The sequence below is a fragment of the Erpetoichthys calabaricus genome, chromosome 14, assembly GCF_900747795.2.
Source record: "Erpetoichthys calabaricus chromosome 14, fErpCal1.3, whole genome shotgun sequence".
NCBI lineage: Eukaryota > Metazoa > Chordata > Cladistia > Polypteriformes > Polypteridae > Erpetoichthys > Erpetoichthys calabaricus.
In genome coordinates this window covers 63,022,169-63,044,926 of record NC_041407.2, presented here as the reverse complement: position 1 = coordinate 63,044,926, position 22,758 = coordinate 63,022,169, and the positions used below count along the sequence as shown (strand labels likewise).

General features: G+C 39.6%; 1 protein-coding gene across 1 annotated transcript in view; it reads left to right on the top strand.

The window, feature by feature from the left end:
* Positions 1-20,763, top strand: part of fndc5a (fibronectin type III domain containing 5a) — a 115,648-nt gene extending 94,885 nt beyond the window's left edge. Inside the window, exons 4-5 of the mRNA XM_028819515.2 lie at positions 18,192-18,281; positions 20,601-20,763. Coding sequence (XP_028675348.1) covers positions 18,192-18,281; positions 20,601-20,740 — 230 coding nt within the window. The 3' untranslated portion in view covers positions 20,741-20,763. The remainder of the gene's footprint in view (positions 1-18,191; positions 18,282-20,600) is intronic.
* Positions 20,764-22,758: the final 1,995 nt, after the last annotated feature.

The following is a 22,758-nucleotide window of genomic DNA, read 5'->3' as shown; positions in this document are numbered from 1 at the left end:
CAGAGGCCGCTACAGGGAGGCTCAATGACTTGTATGTTCCCTATAACCCGGAAGTACGTCTTAGTCACAGCGACAGAGGGAATGACGTACTTCGGGGATGAAGAAGAGTTTTCACCTGACCCGGAAGTGCTGGGAAGTCACATGGACTGAGGAATCAGAAGCACTTCTGGGTCAAGGACTATAAAAGACTGTGAGAGATCCCAGATGGGTGAGCTGAGTCGGGAGGAAGGGTGGCAACGCGTCTGGGAGTGGAGGATTATTATTGTTTATTGATTATTGTGTTGATTTATGAGAATAGTGGAGTGGAGGGTGATTTGTGCACATTATTGTCCAAATAAAAACAATTGTTGGACTTTTATCTGGTGTCTGATCTGAGGGTTCAAGGGAGCGATAGCGCCCCCTATCTGTCACAAGTGGTATGAAATTATGTTTTTCATGGTCACAGTGCAATGTTTAGACAATAAATGTGACAATATAGCAATAGACGGGGTGGGTGATTTTACATGAGGGAATGAAGAACAAAGAACTGTATCTGTGCAATTCAACATCATACTGACAAACAACAACAAACGATGGTAAGAGATGTACAGTAGATAGATAGATAGATAGATAGATAGATAGATAGATAGATAGATAGATAGATAGATAGATAGATAGATAGATAGATAGATAGATAGATAGATAGATAGATAGATAGATAGATAGATACTTTATTAATCACAATGAAGAAAGAATACAGAACATAAAACCAATTAGATATGAGCCTATTTTGTCGGGGCACAGTCTGGCAGTATTGATATGCAGACTCTGATACCTTCTGCTGGAAGGAAGCAGGGAATTGAGATAATGGGTGGGTCCCCCACAATGTTGGAAGCCTTACAGATGCAGGAATTTGTGAACATATCCATGATGGTAGGGAGGGATGTCCTGATGGCAGTTTCCACATTATGCACTATTCATTGTATGAACTTGCGATTAGATGCATTACAAGTCCCATACCAGAAAGTAACTCAACTGATCAGGACGCTTTCGATGGTGCCCTTATAGAAGATGGTGAGGACATGGTATAGAAGGCTTGCCCTCTTCAGCCTGCAGAGAAAGTGGAGTTCTGCTGTGCTTTCCTTATAAAGGTCCACAAAAGTCAAGAAAGCAATGGCTTCTCCCAGCAATGTGGGCTTCTTTTACACATGCAGGCTATTCCAGAATTTTCCCAGTAAGCTGAATTAAGGAAAAGATATCCCTGCAATTCCCTGGGTCAAAACCAAATATAACTCCTATGAAATTTCCAAGTGTGCAAACAAGGATTCAAGTACAATACAATACATTCATCCATCCATTTTCCTAACATACTTAAGCCACCGAAAGGCCAGAGGAAGCTGAAAACTATAGCAGCAGTAATTGGTGTAAGGCACAAAACAATCCTGCATGGAATGATAACCCATCATAGACATCACTTTTGATTGCATCCAACTTTTAATTGTCTGCCCTTCCATTTCCTTAACTACTATAGTCCACAACAGGGTTGCACAGAGCCAGAGCTTATCAGAGCTACATCAGGTGCACCAGCTTTGAATAGGACACCAGTCTGTCCTGGGACACACACAAGCACACTCTAGTGTATGCATTTATCAGGAGATGCTCTACTAAGAGAGCCCAGAAGCTAATAGGCCAGAATGGTCAGGACAATTTTAGCAATGACAGTCACACAATCACCACACGCTATGACTAGCCAGCATGGTGCTAAGGGCTGCCAGAATCACATTAGCATATAAATTTGTTAATTATCAGCTCTTGTAAATAAAGCTGTACTGCAAAGCTGGTGAACAATGAGGACAGAACATTTTGTTCCTTTCTGCGCTTCTTTGGTTTTGCTGAAAAGTGAAAAAATGGCAGGAACCCTGCATTACCATTTAGACAGATTTTGCTTTTGTCACTGTAGAGCCTTTCTCATTACAAGAATTTTGAATTGTTGATGAATGAACAGACTTGTTTAATGCAACCTAAGGATGGCTACCAGACCAATTACAGATTTTTTTACCATACTGCCAGGCATAGCCACCAATTAGTTCAGCAAATGAATGCTGCCATTTGCAGTGACTCATTACCAGGCAGGCCATTTTTATGAAATGTCCCCATTGCCATTCTTAGTAGGCAATTACAATATGACTCATTTCAGCAGAAAGTGTCTAGAAATCTATCACATTTGAAATCATGTGGTGCATCTTCTCAGTTAAAATATTTACTTGACTCAGGTATTGAAATAAAATATATTTCTGTCAACGGACTGGAGAATGCTGTATACTTGGTTCATGTCAAGATTAAGTCATTGAAGTTATATATATTTTTGTCGTCATTACAGAGAATGCTGTGCACATGGAAATGGAACAAGAAATGAGTAACAGTGCTGAAGGAAAAAAAGCCAGAGTTGTCCATCTTTGCTTCAAGAGAAGGGAGCTTTCCCTCTTAATTACTGAATGACAAGCTGCAGTAAAATGACTAATCTGCTGTTGGCATTCAGACTTTACCTGTGCATGTGGGTCATTAGCCCAAGTGGAAAAGTTTTGTAATTTGAGTGTACAATGGAGCAAGCATTGAGAATGCATATATATCACCACAAAGTGTCTTACTAAGGCAGAGTACAAGATAACCAGCTATTCATTTAACAAGACAGATTATACAGTTTAAACACAACTAGTTATACAAATATAACATTGAAACAGCATTTGAGAGTAGGTTCAAGGACCAATGTGATCTTCTGAGTTGGGGGGGGGGGGGGGGGGGGGGTGTTATATATATATCAACTGAGATGGCTTCATTCCAGGGCTGTAAGCATATGGTAGTGTCCTGAAGAGAACTCTGAAACAAACAGGAACCTGGGGTAACCTTGTCAGTTGAGGGATAATTAAAGAATCATGAAACTGGCTGTTCTGCCAAGGAGGAATAAAATCATTGGCAGGCCACAAAGGCAAAGACCAAACTAGGACCAGGAAATACAATCGTTATCAAAATCCCAGAGTAGGTCAAAAACCAGGAAAGTGGGACAAACTGTGGAATAGCGGGCCCATGGCTGAGAAATTAGTGGACTGTTTTTAAATAAAGAAATAACTGAATGGCTGGCTTGATCCCTGTGGGTGTGCGTGCTTGTGCAGCTCCGGGAGGTTAGTGAGGTAATTGGGGCGAGACACACCTCAACGTGAAGGTGCCGTCTGTCTCAATTGGTTCAATGGCTTTCTGCCGTGTGCAACTGGGATACTGTGCCATATAGAGGGCATATAAGGGGGAGCCAGCACAAGGAAAAGGGGTATCAAAAAAAAAAAAGAGAATGGAAAAAGAGAAAAAGAAATGATGGAGGTTAATGGATAGATAGGAGTAGGACAGGAGTGAGCCAGCAAGTGCTAGAAAGAAAGGAAGGAGGTGGACAGGAATGGAGCCCTAGGAGAGAAGCATGTGGCCGACACTTGAGGGGGTTGTGAGTTGCTCCTGCTGAGCAGCCTGGAAGCAGGAGTAACCGACTTACTCCAGATGTTTTGCCACAGAAGTCCGAGAAGGCAGCGGGAGTCAGAGAGTGAAAGCTCAAGGGCACCCTGTGGAATGTTATGAGATGGGTGGTGGGAGCCCAAGCAGGACAGAAAGGTGTCTGTGCCTGTTGGTCGATGTCTCTATGTGCTGCAAGGCTCGATCAAAGTAAGATGGGGTGGTGTCAGTTTTTCAAGGGTTGTACCAGGGCTCATGGCTTTTATGGACACTTTCCTGCAAAGTAACTTTAACTTGCTTTTATTGGATTATGTAATGGATTATTTTAACCTCCACTTTACACCATTTTTATGGAGTATTTATTGACTAATGGAGCACTGCACTGTTTGCACTTTTGTTTGGATATTAAATAAAAGCACTGGCACTATTTCACATACCCCTTGCTATGTTTGTGTGTTGTATCCTTATCTGCTAAGCTCATTCTTCGGGTACATTATAGGCGGTAGCGGGTTCAAGAGGCTCCCTAGAGCAACTGCGAGTGTGGAGTTGCCCCTCACTGGCACACAAACCCTAAAATGGCAACCAGAAATGAAATCATAATAACCCTAGCCAGAAATCTTTCTAATAATTCTAAAAAGTTAATTTTTATTTTTAAGAATTTTTCATAAATTTGGATTTCAATGTCCACACAGCTCTGGTTTATACATCATCATGCTGTTGACATTACAAATACTGACTTTTGGGAAGTGCAAAATTAACAATGGATTCAAGCATCCTATAAACTGCTCCACAAAATGGTGGTGCCCAGAACAAAAACAATAACAATGTAACAGAAGAAAAATAATGATGGTAAAATAAGTTTACAAGTCCAGAAACAAAATGGTAAATAGAATTCATCAATTCACCATTTTCTACTTCTTATCCAGGTCCGGGTCATGGGGCAGCAGTCTAAGCAAAGATGCCCAGGTGTCCCTTTTCCCCACTATCCCCTTCCAACATCCTGTTCTCAGGTCAGTTGTGAGATATTATCTCTCCAGTGTATCCTGAGTCTGGCCCAAGATCTCCTCCCAGTTGGGCATGGCTGAAACACCTCCACAGAGAGATGCCCAGGAGGCATCCTAATCAGATACCCAAACTACCTCAACTGGCACCTTTCAATGAAGTAGTGCAGTGGCTCTACTCAGAGCTTCTCCTGAATGTCTGCACTTCTCACCATATCACTCCCAACAAAGGAAGATCATTTCCACCGCTTGTATCTGTGTTCTCCTGTTACTACTTTGAAGCTCGTGGGCATAAGTAAGTTTAGGAACAAAACTCGACCAGTAAATCAAGAGCTTTGCCTTTCAGCTGAGCTCTTTCATCCCCAACACTGACTGGTGCACCATCAGCAATGATCCAACTAAATGTAAATTGTAATATTAAATTTCCAATTTCGCACACAATGATTCAATTACACTACTTTTCTAGCCTTTTGAAAAAATAACACCTTTTTTAATTTAGGAAGTTCTTTCTTTTGTTTAATGTTACTTAATGTTTGTAACTTCATTAATTAACAATATAAAACTGTCACAATGGCATTGCTACAGCCTTTAAATCCAAACTTTAACAGGTTAACAGCGCTAAAATGTAGCGTGATGATTCACGCTGGAGGTGATAAAAAGCCTTGTATCTTGTATGTTGTGTGCTTTCAGTCAGCGCAGTAATTAGTCTAATTACAAATAGGGTAGTTGGAGTCGAAGTCGAAGGTTTTGTGTACCGACTCCACGGTTCTGTCAATGAGTGTGCATTTCAATAGACGGATCATATTTGATTATTTTGGAAGAAACTGCAATAGAACAGTAACTGCCTGTACAATTCTAACAGTAATCATCCATCCATTTTCCAACCCGCTGAATCTGAACACAGGTTCACGGGGGTCTGCAAGAGCTAATGCCAGCCAACACAGGGCACAAGGCAGGAACCAATCCCGGGCAGGGTGCCAACCCACCGCAGTAACAGTAATCATCCACTTTGTATTGGTCTGAAATGCACTAAAAAAAAAAAAGTACAGATTTATCACAATTTTCATCTAGTCATTTGTAGAAGTCTACAAATGCCTGCTTTTGGCAAGCAGTACCTGTTGCTTATAAATTTCCTTGTTATAATAATGTTATCATTAGTGATGAATGAAAAATCAGGGTTTCAGCTCAGATACAGTTTCAAAAATTGTTTCAATTGTTACTTTTGCTGGCTTCTATTATTAACTTCTGTTATTGTCTATTAAGTTACAGTAAAAGTATATACTGTACTGTAATGTAGGTTGCATGTACTGTATATAAGCATGTAAATTGGTGATTTTCTGTTACATATTCTTGTTGACTATTCTTACACATAATTAGGCCAGGTAACACAATTTCATCCTGCTGTGCACTACAGCATGTGAATTAGAGTAAAAACACATCAAACCTTTTTTTAACCAAAATGTAACCTTTTGAAGTTTTTTGAGGATGGAAAGTAAGGAATATTGCTTCCTAAGGGTCATTTAACAGCCAAAACCACTGTCACCTACTTCCAATGATGCCCTGATTGTCCACAGCTACTTCCATGCAGCTCCATTCTCTCTCATATGCCTTGTGCACTGCTAGCCTGTCTGCACTTTTACACAATTAGTTCCACTTTGCACCACTCATTTAGGGTGAAAGGTAATACCATTGGCACTCGCATTCCCCTGCACCTTACACCGATCCAAGCCAGGATCCTTCAAAGGGCCTGCTAGTGGTCATGTGCCCAGGCCAATGGACATTGGCAGTGCTTCTGAAGTTTTTTAAGAACATAAGGACAATCTGGATCAGAACAGGCCATTCAGCCTAACAAAGCTCACCAGTCTTATCCACTTCGTTCTTCCTTAATAACATCAAGCCTAGTTTTAGAGGGTCCCTAAAGTCCTACTGTCTATCACACTACTTGTTAACTTATTCCATATGTCTATGGTTCTCTGTGTAAAGAAAAGTTCCAAATGTTTGTGCAAAATATACCCCTAACAAGTTTCCAACTGTGTCCCCACGTTCTTGAATTCATTTTAAAGTAACAGTCTCGATCCAATGTACTTCATAATATTAAACATTTCAATCAGGTCTTCTCTTTCCTTTAGCTTAAACTTAAAAATTGGAGCTCTTTCAACCTTACTTCATAATTCATCCCCTGTAGCCTTGGAATCAGCCTAGTCGCTCTTCTGCGCACTTTTTCAAGCACTGCTATGTCCTTTATGTAACCTGGACAACATCAGTTGAGGCCTGACCAGTGTGTTATAAATCTTGACCATAACCTCCTTGGACATGCACTCTACACATTGTGCTATATAACGGAACATTCTGTAGAAATGATAAATTACATGTATATAGTGTTCTTCTTGCTACTCAATGCGTTTTACAAGGACAGAGAGCTACCACTTCAACCACCACCATTGTGAAGCACCCACCTCGATGATCTGACAGCAGCCACTATTGCATCAGTATAGTATACTCACCACAGATGAGCTATTAGGTGCTGAAGGGGTGTGAGAGAGATAGCCATTTAGAGACAGGGGATGATTAGAGGGCCAGAATGGATGAGGAAATTTAGCCAGGACGTCAGGCTACACCCTACTCGTTTTCAAAAGATGCACAGGGACCTTTAATGACAGCAGAGAGTCAGGACCTTGGTTTTACATCTTATCCAAAGAATGGTTCCATATTTACAGCACAGTGGTATTAGGATTCCCCACAAAGGCCACAAGGTAAGCGCCCCCTGCTGGCTTCACTAATACCTCTTCCAACCCAAGTACAGGTCGGGCCCAAACATACTTAGCTTCAGGTGGATGACCTCAAACAAAGGTGTTATACCTTCTGAAATTTAAGCAGGCAGGCAGCAACATTATGAACTCCTTGTAGCCAGTGTAGGAAGACAAATACCCAACTACTGGTGAAACACTTGGAGAGAGTGGCACTAATTCATCTAAGAAGTAATGGAGGTGTAGTGTAGAATCATGTGTGAGTTCATGAATGAGATTTTAACTGCAATTGAAATTAACTCAATGCAGAGAAGCAAAATAACATGGATTTTCACCGTATGGTATGGCCAATCAAGAATGTGAAATGAATAACTCAAAATAACATACTGTTCATTTATAAGAGGCCAACATTTTCCCCAGCTGTGACGATCTTCGGGAGAGCAACATTCCACTTCACATGTTCTAGAGCCTCTAAATGTAAGATTTCCTTTGGTGTTTACTATTTCAATATGCTTTAAGGGGCTTACAAAGATGCCCAGTGCTTAACACTGCTGACTCACAAATTCCTATTCCTGGGTTTGATTGACAGCCTGGATGCTTGTTGGCGTGGACTTGTCCCGGAGCACTTTGATGCTATCCCACAATCCAAAGACGTGAGGGTAAAGTTAACTGGCAACTCTAAATTGATTGAGTGTATGAGAGAGTGAGGATGTGTAAATGAGAGTGTCCTATGATGGTCTATCTGGCTGACACACTAAAAACGTCAAGATATGCCCTAACTGTGAGGGTAGATACTGAGCAATTACTATGGGTCAATAGCATCATTAGGAAGATTTTGTATGAAATGCTGCCAACAAAATGGAACAGAGTAGTACCCCATGCAGAAACTGTTCCCACCATGATAGGCTTTGGCCCAGAATAACCCTAAACAAGAAGGCACTGTTGTGTAGTGGTTAAGGCTTTGGACTTCAAACCCTGAGGTTGTGGGTTCAAATCTCACTACTGAGACTGTGTGACCATGAGCAAGTCACTTGACCGGCCTGTGTTCCAATTGGAAAACCAAAAGTAATGCAACCAATTGAATTATAAATGTTGCAGGTCGCCTTGGATAAAGGAGTCAGGCAAATAAGTAAATGTAAACTGAAACAAGTATGTTCACAAGATAGATTGAAGGATAGATGTCACCAATAATAGCAGCTTATCGTTCATTGTGGAATGAGATAAATACAAGAAAGCCTACGAGTGAGTAGCATACGTGATTTTGCTTATTTTTATCATTGTAACGTTAGCCTATAAATTAAAGACCATGAAGGTTTAGACTACTAATTTGTTTTCCTTGTGGCTGCAATATAATATTTCATATTCAAAGCTTGAAGTTAAATATTCAGTGCATTTCATGTCAAGATCATCTTATGAATCAAAGATAATAGAGATGAATTTTCTGTCATGTTGGGTTATTAAGTGCCACTTTAATTTAGGACTAGAAACTGAATATTAAAACCATGCATTTCAGTATGCTGCTGGGGAATTCAATGTCACATGCATTCAATGGCGAAGCTAAGCAAAATAAGGTCAGACTGACAAAAAAAAGCACATTGTCTCATGAGTGAGTCATTTAATTAGAGGCCTAATTGTATCAGTGTAAATGAGGTGCTGGAATTAAAATGACATCAAGTAGTAGCTGAAAGGCCTTCTACTGAAAATCTAGCTGCTGACAGTTAGAAAATGTGAGAAACGAAATACAGAAAACATGACTGATAATGCTCTAACTTGCCACACCGCTTGTTATTTCAAAGGTGGAGTGGTTGGAATTGCTACCTCACATATCTTGCATCTTAAGTGCGGCTTGTGGAGTTTGAATGTTCTCTACATTGTCTGTGAAATTGTATTTTTCTTATGAGTACACTAGCTCTTCTTGCACATCCTAAAGACACAATTTAACTGACCATTTTAAATTGGCCCGTATGAGTGTGTACGACGGGGCCTGTGGTGGACTGGCACCTTTCCTAGAGATGGTTGTTGCTTTGAGTCTGATTCTTCTGTGATCCTACCCCCAACAACTCTAAACTGGAACAAGGAAATTAGAGAATGTTATGTTGCTATGTTACATATTTCTCAAACACAGCGGGTGGTCCGGTGCTGCTAAGATTCACACCATCAATATGATGGTGATTTATTTATTTTGTAGAGGAGATCCCAGGGACGCCCCCAGCCTTGGCCCAACCCGCACACATTCAAAAACAGAGACAAAATAAAGCACACTGGGAACTAACAACAATTAACAATATAATGAAATTAAATAATATAAATGAAAACAATAATACCACACCTGTACCCCTACAGCGATATTACATTAAACATATAAACACAAACAACTCCACACAGCAAAGTCCATGGAAACAACACCGGATGCAATGAAAGATGACGACAGTGAGTCCAGAGATCTGCACGCTGAAAGGGAATGAAAAACAGTCCTACTGGTAGACACTGTAAGGGCGAAGACGGATGGATGGTTCAGGAGCGCTCCTTTTCTTGTGGGGAAGCCAATGAATCCACAATCAGTCCTCAGCACACAGGTAGACAGAAGACGATCCAGACCCCAACAATGACACAATCCAGGACACAAAAACTAAATACGGCTTATTCAACAGAAGGCAGTCCGACAGATAAACGAAACACCAAATACAACAACAAAAAACTCTTTTTTCTTTTCGGACACCTGCCCTCCTTTTAAACCCCTCTGATCACCTTTGACCCCAACAGCTCCTGCAGGGACTGCTGGGAGATTTAGTTTTAACTCATAGTAGCACTGCTACACATATGTGTGTGTATATGCATTCCATAAATTAGAAAAATGGAGGAGTGGTAGATTCCATTTTTAAATCTCATGAAACACACAGACCTCCAGTAGGCATTAATGTTTACATTCTGTATCCTGCGCTAGATGCTCACCAGATGATCTGCTCTTCATCTTCCTCTTCTTCATATTATGGTGCTCTTCATCACATTATTGGCCTCTGTGATTTGCTCACCACTCAGCAGATGCTGCTGGTCTTCGTTTTCTTTCCATCATGGCCTTGCAGTGGGGGAACCTGAAAACAAAGTGGATCTCAGCCATTGTTAAGGTGTCTCAGAGGTTTAGTGTTAAGGATTCTAGAGGTTAAGTATTCTGGGGTGTACATGTGAAACAAGTTAAATCATTTAGGCTATTCCAGGATTAACTGTCCACCAACAAAAAAAAAAGCATACAGTACATAGCTGCATGTGTCCCACCAAAGACAAAGCCCTGCCTTCTTGTCTGGTAACTGTGAGTGGAGTTTATGATATGAAGTACATCACTCCAGGTGTATCACAACAGGCTTATATGACATCTCTGATGAAATATGAATATATTCTACTAAAGCAATATTAGTAAGCAGAAAGGCAAAAGTATGCAATAAAAAAGAAAATGACTTTAGATGTTACATTTTAGAAGGAATAATATTTCAAGTGTAACAGCAGGGTAATCTTTTTTTTATTGCAGTCGCACATACTTTATTGAAACATTATACAATAATAACACAATCACTTGGGACCACTCCTGGCTCTCTCAAGTCTACTTAATTTGACTGGTTCAGATTTAAGTAGTATATTATTTTTACATTTTATGGGATAGCATACCTATGTTAATATTAGCAAAAGCAATTAAAAGGTGTATGCATTTCAGCTGGTTAGGTAATTCTACAGCAAAATATGACTCAATGACATAACATAAGTTTCACAGGCACTCTGTACCAATTTAGGATGATGGGGAACTGTAGGCAGGAACCAGCCCCAGAGATTAAAGGGAACCAGTCCATCACAAGACCCATTGAGATGCACATCCAAATGCACAACGTAAGAAAGATGTAAGATGTAAGAAAGAAGGTGGGTTCAAAAAATTAATAGATGGACTTTCAAATAAAAGCCATAAAAAGCATTTAACATCCTCAATGAAATGGGTAGAATCAGATTATCTTAATTATTTAGCTTCCACCAAATGTAATTTTTATTAGAATATCATCAGTGGAGAAATTTACAGTGGTAGGGCACCCTACTACTCAATATCTTAATGTAGGTAAAAGACATGGGGCGGAACAAGAAAATTCAGTAGTGATTTAAAAATAGAAAAAAGATTTTGTTTAATAAATCGTAATTCCCTGAAACTGTGAAATACACAAACTGCTGTATCTCACCAAGTTACATTTGCAGCTCAGCTCTAGCAGCAACCCAGCCTGCCCCTTTTCATAAATGTGAGACAGCTTATTTATTGCAATATGCTATTACTCGTATAGGCATATTTAAAGAAGGCGTTTAGGTGTTTCACTGCATATTGTACTCTACATTTAATTTATATGTGACAAATAAAATTTGATTTTCTTTGATGTCCCTTGTGTACAGTGTCTTGCGATGGTGTTCATATTTCAAGTCGCTATATGTGTGACAGGTGTCTGGTCACACTTACAGGTAATCTTACTTAGACACCTTTAAAATATCTGACTATGCCACCCAGTTTTATTAAGTGACTGGGAACTCTTGAAATTTACTGATAATAGCACACAGGTTTCTTTAAATTGGGCGGTGAGTAAAAACACAATGAAAGACACAACACTAATTTCAGGAAAAGCAACAGTAACTTCTATTACACAAGACAATATAAAGTACATTAAAAAGATAAACGAACATAACAAAATCTAAAAATATCAGGAACGAATTTCCTTTTTTTATAAAAAGGAAAACACACAGTCCACACTCTAAAAGTCCGTTAAAAACAAGAATTGGAGGATACAACCTTTAATGGTGCCGAGTCCAGTTTGTGCACTGTGTTACCCCAACAATTAATCGTCCAACTGTCCACCGATGCACTCTGTTCACAGGACACTCGTTTCCCAACAGACGTTTTGTCAAATCGTGGAATCCCTGTCAGCGTCTCCTCGTCGTTCTTTTTTTTCACACTCCTTATGTTGCTGTGACCTAGGCACGCCTCATTTCTTGTCCGCCAGCTTTGCTCAGTCCTTTCATGCGGCTTCCCTCTCTCGCTGGACTCACAACTGGCGTCTCCTTGTGGAGCGGTCTCTTCCTCCCTGGAAGTAAGTGTTGCCGTCCTTGTGCTCTCACATCGTACCAGCCACGTACCCCAGTCTGCCAGCGAGCCCCTGTGCTCTCTGCGAGTATCTTGGCAGCGTTCTTAGTGGACCGTTCGTCCTTTCCTTCTGCTGCCCAGGAGTTTAAATCTCCTTTAGTCCCTGCTGTTGTCAGTCCTGGACAATCAGTTTAATCAATGGCACATCTAAATTTCTTGGGTTTAACAATTAATGAAAACACAAGTTAACAAAATGTATTGTTACCAACCATTAATGAGTACAGATCTGCTGATTAGAAACCAATATTGCCAAACATGTTAATTTCAGGTAAATACAGACATCCTCCAAGGAAGGAGCGGTTCTGTTATCACAACTTGGTATTGTTTATAATCTCAACCAGCCAAAGTGACTCCTTTGCAATACGGCAAATACCTACGTCCTGCAGAAAGCCTTTGAACTTCTCACCCCTCAGTCCCAACAATGGGTGCCTAATGGAACCACCCAGTGCACAAAAAATGTCCCCCTCTGACACATGTATGCATGTACTGTGGTCACAAATTACAGAACCCTAAAAAAAGTATTCAGACCCCATCACTATTTTACATTTTGTTTTGTCGCAGCCTGGTGTTGGTCATTTAAATTCTTCCCCCCACAACACCCCATATCAAGCAACACTAAACACCCCAGAATAACAAAGTGAAAACAAGATTTTAAAGATTTTTGCAAATTTATTCAAAATAAAAAACAGAAATATGCCATTGACAAGTATTCAGACTTTTGTTGAAGTGCCACTGACAGCAATTCCAGCCTGGTATCTTCTTGGGTATGACATGGCAAGCTTCACACACCTGGATTTAGAGATGTTCTGCCATTCTTCTCTGCAGATCCTCTCAAGCTCTGGGACATTGGGTGGAAACTGTCAGTGAACAGCAGTTTTCAAGTCTCTCCAGGGATACTCGATTGGGTTCAAGTCTGGGCTCTCAAGGACATTGCCAGAGATGTCTTTAAACCACTCCTGTGTTACGTTTCATTTGTGCTCAGGGTCAGCGTCTTGTTCAAAGGTGAACCTTCTGCCCAGTCTGTGGCCCACAGTGAACTGCATAAGGTTTTCTAAGGATACCTCTGTCATTTGTTCCATTCTGCTTTCCCTTCACCTTCTCTAATCTCCCAGTCTCTGCTCTCCTCATGGCTTGGTTTTTGCTCTAATACACATTGTCAACTGTTAGACCTTCTACAGACAGGTGTGCTTTGCTCCGAATCATGTCCAATCGTCTGAGCTGACCACAGGTAGATTCCAGACAAGGTGTAGAAACTTCTCAAATGCATCTGAGCCAGATTTCATGGTGAAGGGTCTGAAAACAAGTGTCAATGTCACATCTAAGCCTTAAATTCTTAATAAATTAGCAAAAAATCCTAAAATTCAGTTTCTGCTTTGTCATTCTGGGATGTTGAGTGTTGTTTGATGAGGGCAAAAAAACAATTTAAATGATTTTAGCACAAGGCAGCAACATAACAAAATGTGAGCAAAGTGAGGGTGTCTGAATACTTTCTGAAGGTACTATATGTGTATTACTTACAGATAAAACAAAATTACCCTAATAATCCCAAGAAACCGAATAAAGAGAAGCTTTCTGTTGCAAACTATACTAATTGAATAACTCCTTATTGGTTTTAATTAAGGATACATGGAAAATGAAATCCATACATGTAATGTGATTGTTGTTATTGATTTAGAAAAGATGGAAGTAGTGAGCTATGTTGCAAATCAGAACGACCCCTTTCTTTTGCCGGTGAAGACTGGGTATTTCTATTTGAAAAACTGTAAAAGTGTAACAGAAAAGGCAAAATTTATGTGTCAGAAAGAGCACGTTAATAACAATCAAAGCATTAATATTTTGTAAAGCAGTGACCTGACCACACTGTCATATGAAAGTGAGATTAAACATCATTTCAGTAATTGTGAAAACGGCTTCTGGTCAATTGTGTCTTACATATTTTAGATTCACATTACACTTGAATGTTTATGTCCATTTTACATTCAAGTTTAGCATAGAAGATCTTAGTGGGTTTGATCATCGGGTTACTACCCAGGCCATGTGTACTTAATATACACTGGGTGAGATATTGTGTTTATTAAGAGCTGTAAAGGATTGTTTTACTTTACTCAAATCAGTTGATAGTTAAAAACGAAGGTATCTGAAACGGAGTGTTAGGCTCTTTAAGACCTAAAAAGACATTTTGTATTAGGTCAGTTAGACCATTCCTTGGTACACCATGAAGAAACACTTATTCATATCCTGTGCTACCACAACCTGAAGTTGTAAAAACATTCATCACACCCTAGAAAAAAAAATCAAAAGAGTTATGTTTTTCAGGGGGCCACACATTAACACAATGTTCAGTGCTGTGGTCTCACAATAACTTATGTTACATTATTGGATGAATCCAAACTAACAAGATGTTGTGTGTGAGCGAGTACACCTGCTGATGGACTAGAAGCTCTTTCAAGCATGGCTCCTTTCTTGTACCTAGTGTTCCTGGGATTGGTATCTGCATCCTATGACTCTGAACTGGATAATTGTTTTAGAAATTGGATGGATGGATGTTTTGCAGGTCAATAAATACACAATGTAAGTGTACAAACTTGAAAGAGAGAGGGGGCCCAACAATACACAGCACACTCATAAGTTGGGTAACCTATTCCAGAGCCAAGGTATCCAAGTCATTAATAGACAGAGTGAGGCCATGGAGGTACTGTATTTGAGACCTAACCTTATCAAAGGTTCTTCAAGCCCTATGGTGTAATATTTCAGGGGCCTTTAGACTTCAGAGGTTTGTGGGAAGTCTTTGTACAGCCAGGTCTAAGGGTACAGTTTAAAGTCTGGTACCCCCCCCCCCCCCAGTGAAACACGTAGTCTAGATTCAAGACGAGAGCTGAATGACTGTTCACTTGCATCAAGGCTAAAGATTCAGAGGAAGCAAGAGAGAGAAGGGGCACCAGAGAAAAGGCTTTTATGATAGATAGATAGATAGATAGATAGATAGATAGATAGATAGATAGATAGATAGATAGATAGATAGATAGATAGATAGATAGATAGATAGATAGATAGATAGATAGATAGATAGATAGATAGATGGTGAAAGCGGAGGAGATATTCAATCCATGGACAGTAATTTCACCCTATATATGCAGACTCAGTAGGCAGCAGGATTATGTTTCCTACTTAAATTTTTATTTATTACTTTATGTTCATTCTTTCCATTGAGCTATCTGTATATGAATGAGTATGTTTATCATTTATCATAATATTTCCAGAAGGTAACATGCCTAGACGACAATCTCTTGTTAAATGGTTTTAAATGAATCTCAATTTGTTATAACGCCGAATGGCGGTGCAGCAGGCAGTGTCTGGCCCCAGGACATGGCTTGAGGATTGTCTGTGCTAAGTTTACATGTTCTTCTGAGGTTTGTGTGAGCTTCCTAGAGCACATCTGAAATGAGTGAGTATGCCGAGAGCATGTCCTACAAAAGACTGGCTTCTCAACTAGGTTCCTGTTGGGATAGGCCTAGTGCTCTACAGCAATGTTTTGAAAATGGTAGGTTCAGAAAATGAATGCTGATTGCTAAGTGGCACCCTGTGGTAGAACAAAGTAGCAAGAAAAGGGCCCTATTAGCATATGCATGAATACAGAATACATAGATGGAATTTATTTCCACACTAAAAAAAATCAAAAGGTAAAAATTCTAAATTCTGTCAGCTGAGGCTCTTTCCAATTTACTATATGTTCAAAACATAAAATGTCATGTTTCAAACTTTTCTTACATTTTAATGGAAATTGTCCACTGGAACATTATAAGTAAAAATTTAAAAAGTGTATAAGAAGCACTGCAGTTACATAACAGTGGGTTCAGAAAGAATTCAGACCCTTCCATTTTTAATACATTTTGCTATGTTGCAGGCTTGTTCTATAATCATTTAATTCAAATTAAACTTAAATTTCTTCCCCACATCAAGCAACAAGCAATACCATAGGATGACATAGCAAAAATGGGATTTAAAAATGTTTGCAAATTTATTAGCCTCCTTAGCGTTACTTTTTCCTTCAAAAACATGTAAAAAGCGCTGCATTTTTTGGCTTGAGAAATGATTTAAAATGTGTAAATGTGCAAAAATGTGTACAACACTAATAATAATAATATGAACATCACAAAGCACATGTGTGAGCAACGTGTCACTTTCAGATTCACTGATCGTTTCAATCTCACGGCCTGAAGACAGATTCACTTCATCATCACTGCTGATGAGTGCCGCTTTTTACAAGATGCCATTATGAGGCTAGGACAAGACACATCTACACTGTTGTGCAGGTAATGCTCGGGCCTGACGCTTACGCAGGACACAAATATTCTGTTACCAGAGTAACACTCGGCACTAATGCTGTTAGCGCTTTTACAGCCCGAGTAGTCTTTGGGCTTTACGTGAAATGTGTCTATACCGTTGCTGGAGTGACAATTGGGAATAATGCTTTTAGCGCTCTTTTTACAGCCCGAGTGATGCTTGGATCTAACGTTAAGAGAGTTTAATAAAAAATTAAAATATCACATTGGACACAAATTTTCAGATCCTTTATTCAGTACTTCACAGCCTGAAATTTGTTTGATTATGGCGTGAGAAGTTTTGTACACCTTGATTTGGGGATTTTCTGCCATTCTTCTCTGCAGACCCTCTCAAGCTCCATCAGGTCGGATAATGGCTCTCAATGGACTTTTTCAGGTCTCTGCAGAGATGTTTGATTGGGTTCAAGTCCAGGCTCTGGTTGAGCAAATTAAGGATATTCCCTAAGCCATCACTCTGTTGTCATTGGTTTATGTTTAAGGTCATTGTCCTATTGGAGGGTGTACTTTTGACTCCAGCAGACTCCCTTGACCCTGTGTTAGGATATAGCGGGTTGGATAATGACTGACTGACTGACTTTTGACCCAGTCTGAGGTCCAGAGCACTCTGGATGAGGTTTTTGTTAAGGGCATCTCTGTAGTTTTCTCCTTTCACTGTTCCCTCAACCTCATCTAGTCTTGCTTCAGTATTTTGAGCCCTTATTGATGAACCATGCAGTGTATGTTCCACATTGAAGCAATCAAGCTGAAGAACTGATAGACAAAATCATAGCATATGACAACCATTTGTCTGAAAGGATAGAGGGGCAAAAGAAATATCACAGGCTCATCATGTGACAAATATGAGCTCCATAAACAGGCTCAAGCATGTAAGAATGAATCCACCCACGGGCATATGGACAGCAAAAAGACAATGGCCTTTGCCCAACCGACCACCAATAAAAGAAACTTCAATGTCAGTGGTGCTGTAACTATCAAGTGGAATGCTTTAGGATTTGGGTGGAAAATGGGAAAATCCGAATTCAACAGTGAAATTTTAACAGCTTTGCTAATTGCTATGGGCAAAGAGTAGAAATGGCAAGCAAGCTCATGTCAAAGTAGCACTGGTGTAGACGTACCATCCCTACATTTTCTCCAGGAGCTGGAGGTTTTATCCACAGACTAAAGATCTGAATTCAGTGCAGTACGCACCTCTAATTTACACTGATGTGGAGATGAGAGGGTGTGAGATCTAAAGGAATGTCTATATGAAGTTGTGCAAATTAAAATGAAATGCATTTAAAGTTAACCAGACTTAATTTGGATTAACCTGCTCAGCTCTGTGAAGTTGTATCATAGCTTCTTGTGCAGCGTCTGACAATTAATTACCAAGAAATCATCATGAAAATCGAAGTTCTGTGAAAATCACTCTCATTATTCTCAAACTTATGGCCACTTAACAGCACCACTCTCTGTTTTATTATATTAGATGAGGTGACAATGAAGGAGGTTGGAAAGAGCACACAGCTGAGAGCAGGCGAAATGATCATCATCGTTGTTGTCTTAATAATGTGGGCAGGTGAGTCCAGGTCAACTGATCAATCTCCTCTGGCTTTGGAAAATACTGTTATGCACAGTTGTGTCAGATATTTGCCCAATGTATTTTGATTTTCCATTTAAGACCTTATACACAGTCATTCTGTTATTTGCTATTTTAAAACTTTACAACACAAGTTAAATTTGTATGAATTTATTACAGCGGTTAGATTCAAAGTACTTTCTATCATTTTTGGATGGAAAACCATTTAACATTCTTTACCCGTTTTTAATTAATAAAATTGAATTGTTTAGGTGGGAAACATTTTCTAAAGATGTATTAATGTTCTGTGCCTTTTATTTGGTATTTATTTACAGGTGGCATCATTGGCAAAAGCAATAAAACATTGATATGAACAGCATATTAATACATACTGTATATATGGCAGTGGTGCAAGACCACCACCACAGAAAACTGTAATGAGTGCAAATCTACTGTACAAATGCAGTGTCTATAAAAAGTATTCACCCCCTGGGAAGTTTTCACAATTTGTTAATCGACATTGAATCACTGCATGTTTAATCTGGCTTTTTTGAAACTGTTAGACAGAAAAACACTCCTTAAAGCTAAAGCAATAAATTAATTACAAATATAAAACTCAAAATAAAGCATTCATCCCCTTTAATATGACACACCTCAATCATCACTGGTACAGCCATTGCTATAGAAGTCACAGAATTAGCTCAATGAAGATGTGTCTATAGTCAAGGGGTTTCAACAAATGCCCCTCTATGTGGAAGGCCCAGCTTGTGACAAGTCAATATTATGTCCTAATCCACACAATGAAGAAAACTCTGAGCAACTCGATGAAGTCACTGAGTACTTTGCTTGTCCTACAAAGAGTTTGAATTTGATGTTAAATTCAATCCAGATCCGGATTTCTTATCACACCTTTCCAGTAATAGGTCTGTCAATTGGGTGCTTAGATCATTCTGTTCTAGATGCTTCTAAAAGACCACAGCTAACTCTTGATATTATCAACATAAATCATCAACTGTCCAATCCAAACATAGGGATTCTTCTTGTGTGTGTGAATAAAGAACCATTGTGATATTTTCATTTTGTTTGTTCTCGGCATGGTCTTCAAAGTGTTTTCTCCAAGGAATTTATGTGGGATTTATTAATGAACATTTAAACTATGGAAACACTAATTTAATTTAACCAGACCTCACACTAATAAAGCTTGTTTACCACCTTGCAATTTTAACACTTTATATTTGTTTTAAATTTTTCCTTCACTGTCACTGTCTAAAAATTAATAACACCAAATGTGAAGAATATTTTCATCACACTACCTTCAGAGCTCTTTTTAGTAAATCTAACTGAAAACACATGTAAATGTTACTAACGGTAAAGTGTTGTTTATCATTACACCATTTTTAGAATTACTTTAAATATATGACAGAAACTGTCACTTACCTCTGGGTACATTTTAATTGAACCTCACACTCTGGATCATTTCAAGAAACAAGGCCCATTATGTTGAGAACCATGACACATTCACATAAAGTACCAACTGAGACAAATGAGGACTCCACTGGACTATTGCATTTGGTCCAAGAGCTACTGTAAGAAGAAACAAGAAGCCACTGAAGACATAACCTCTATTAAAAAAAAGGTTCAATGGCTGTGCACATAACCCAAGTAACAGGGGACTAACTGCACATGTGAGGGATTGCTATTAAGACATTTTAAGGAAAATGCTTCAAAAGTTAACCCGTTTTCCACATTAACATTTCAAAAACATAAAACTTTCCAGAGAGACTAGAGCTCTGAAGATGATAAGCTTTGTAGGACTGATTTTTCTTGGGCATGCAAGGTTACTGTATTTGTTCTTTCTCCTTGTGGGAAACTCTGTCAAGAAAACCAACTTGGAGCTTGCGGGGTTTATTAAACAGTTCTGTAAATGTATGTATGTTGTGAAATATTTTAAACATTGAGTTTTATGTAGAGATTTGTGATTGGATTATATTTCCTACAGTTGAACGACTGCTTCTGTTTATTTTATTAAAGTCTTCATACAGTCTTTTTTAGTATGTGTTTGATAAAAAAAAAATCTGTCATAAGATGTAAATATTAGATGAACTGAATGAAATAATTTGAGGTCAATTTTAAGTATGTAAGACCACAGCTAAACGGTCAAATGCACTGCAGAATAAAATGAAAGGCAGCTTTCCTTGAGAGGCACTAGAAGTTCAGTTTACTTTTCTAGTGTGAAAGGCTCCCTTCAAAGAATTACATTTAAATTAACAGGTCTCATAATTAAATGAAAAGCTAAAGCAATTCATATCTTTTGTGCAGGTGTGATTGCCCTTTTCTGTAGGCAATATGACATCATCAAAGACAATGAACCAAATAACAACAAGGATAAAGCCAAGAATTCATCTGAATGCAGCACACCTGAGCACCCAACTGGTGGGCTCCTAAGGAGCAAAGTGTAAAAGACATCATGCAAGTGCAGGTAGGCACCTCTTATTCTCTGTACAGCACATTTGCTCTAAGACTTGCTTACTCTCAGAATGAAACAAAAAATTAATCACAATTAGTCTTAGTAAATTTTATATGAAATTCAGATCTTACAATAGAAGTGCTGTGTCTAAAAATAATAATAATAATACAACAGGTGATGTATAAGCAAATGATTAAAAAAAAAAAAAAAAGAGCTAATTTACACAAGGGTATTATTGGTGCTGGGTAAAATCACCATGATTGGCAGCAAAGCATCCCAGTACAGCACCATACAAGTGCATACTGGGGTCCTGATCCAAATCCAAGTAAGCATTAAGAAACTCCTTCTTCAGAAAGGCAGTAGTCTGAGGAAGGGGAGGATCAAAGTGTAGTCATCTTCACAGAATGTCACACATATGGAGATTTGGGGCTATTTGGCTACTGAAGGGTGCTTATATTGTGTAGTCACATGGCCTCGAGCTGAAGAACAGCACTTGGCAATTCTTACATGAAAAGACACACAATTGTGATAGGATCTCCACAGCATACCACTTTGTGGACAAACTGACCCAAGAACCTAAGAGGTCACCAGATACTGTAATCCAGATGTCTTAAATATCATTAAAGCAGTCATCCTGCACACCCAGGAAAACATTTGAATTGAAGCTGGGGTTGTCAGTAAAAGTATTAAAATTGAAACAAGTTTGGTGTACCTACAGATGTTGATTCACCACCAATGCCAGCAGAGAGGCTGAAGAACATCCAGCAGTGGCTCATTTCAATAGGTCAATTATCTATCTTACTAAACCACAGTTAATATATGCACGGCAGACGCACCGAGGCTCATGCGCACTGCGGCCTTGGTGCCCACCCCAGAGTCCAGAGTCAAACGCAGCGGCTTTCCAAAACGCGGCGGCTTCCCAGAGTCAGTAGGTGGCGCCCGAACAACACAACCTCTGAGCGCCCAAACAACACAACCTGTACAGTCAAACGCAGCGGCTTCCCAAAACGCGGCAAATTCCCAGAGTCAGTAGGTGGCGCCCAAACAACACAACCAGTAAGCGCCCAAATAACACCACCTGTAAACTAGACTTGCTCTAATCCACTGTGCCAGTAATGTAGATCACATAACGGTCATTCAGTTTGGCGCCCGCCCCAGAGTCAAACGCAGCGGCTTCCCAAAGCGCGGCGGCGTCCGCCCCAGAGTCAAACGCAGCGACTATCCAAAACGCGGCGGCTTCCCAGAGTCAGCAGGTGGGGCCCAAACAACACAACCTGTGAGCTACACTTGCTCTAATCCACTGTGCCAGTAATATACTGTAGACCACATAACGGTTACAGACTCTAACCCAGCGGCTTCCCAGACTCAGTGGCTGGCACACGAACACCACAACCTGTAAACTAAACTTGCTGTGCTCCACTCTGCCAGCAGTCGGTGTCAGCAAAGGCAACGGAATCACATCTCCACAAAACGAGACCGCTTTACTACAGATATGCTTATGTAGTTAAATGACATTTCCCCAGACACACCCACCCTCCATAATATGTCATCCAACCAGATATCGGACGGAACAAAAACTGATTGCCATTCTTGGATTTCCGACTCACTAGCGAATCGCGGGCTTACTTGTAATTAACTAGACAAGAGAAGGGAGTCGACGGCAATTGTGACAAAGACATCACTGAGGTCAAGATGCCACCACACTGGGTGGGGAAGGCAAGAACTCTTAATAATTCAAACAAAATGATGGCCTGTTTGGTGTCAAGTAAAATGATCAAAAGCAAAGGACGGTTTAGTTTTAGAAAATGAAGGGATGTGTGGACAATCCAAAGAAAGACAGCAGTGAGGTCAAGAAGATGACACAGAAAGAAATTCTGCATCAGCAGTAAGGCAAGACTCACGCCTATCACATGTACAGTAAGTTCATCTCTATACTGTTGAGAGACTGTAATCCAGAAAGGAAAGATACAATTAAACGTTCGGCAGCAAGTCACTAAATAAAATGAGTTC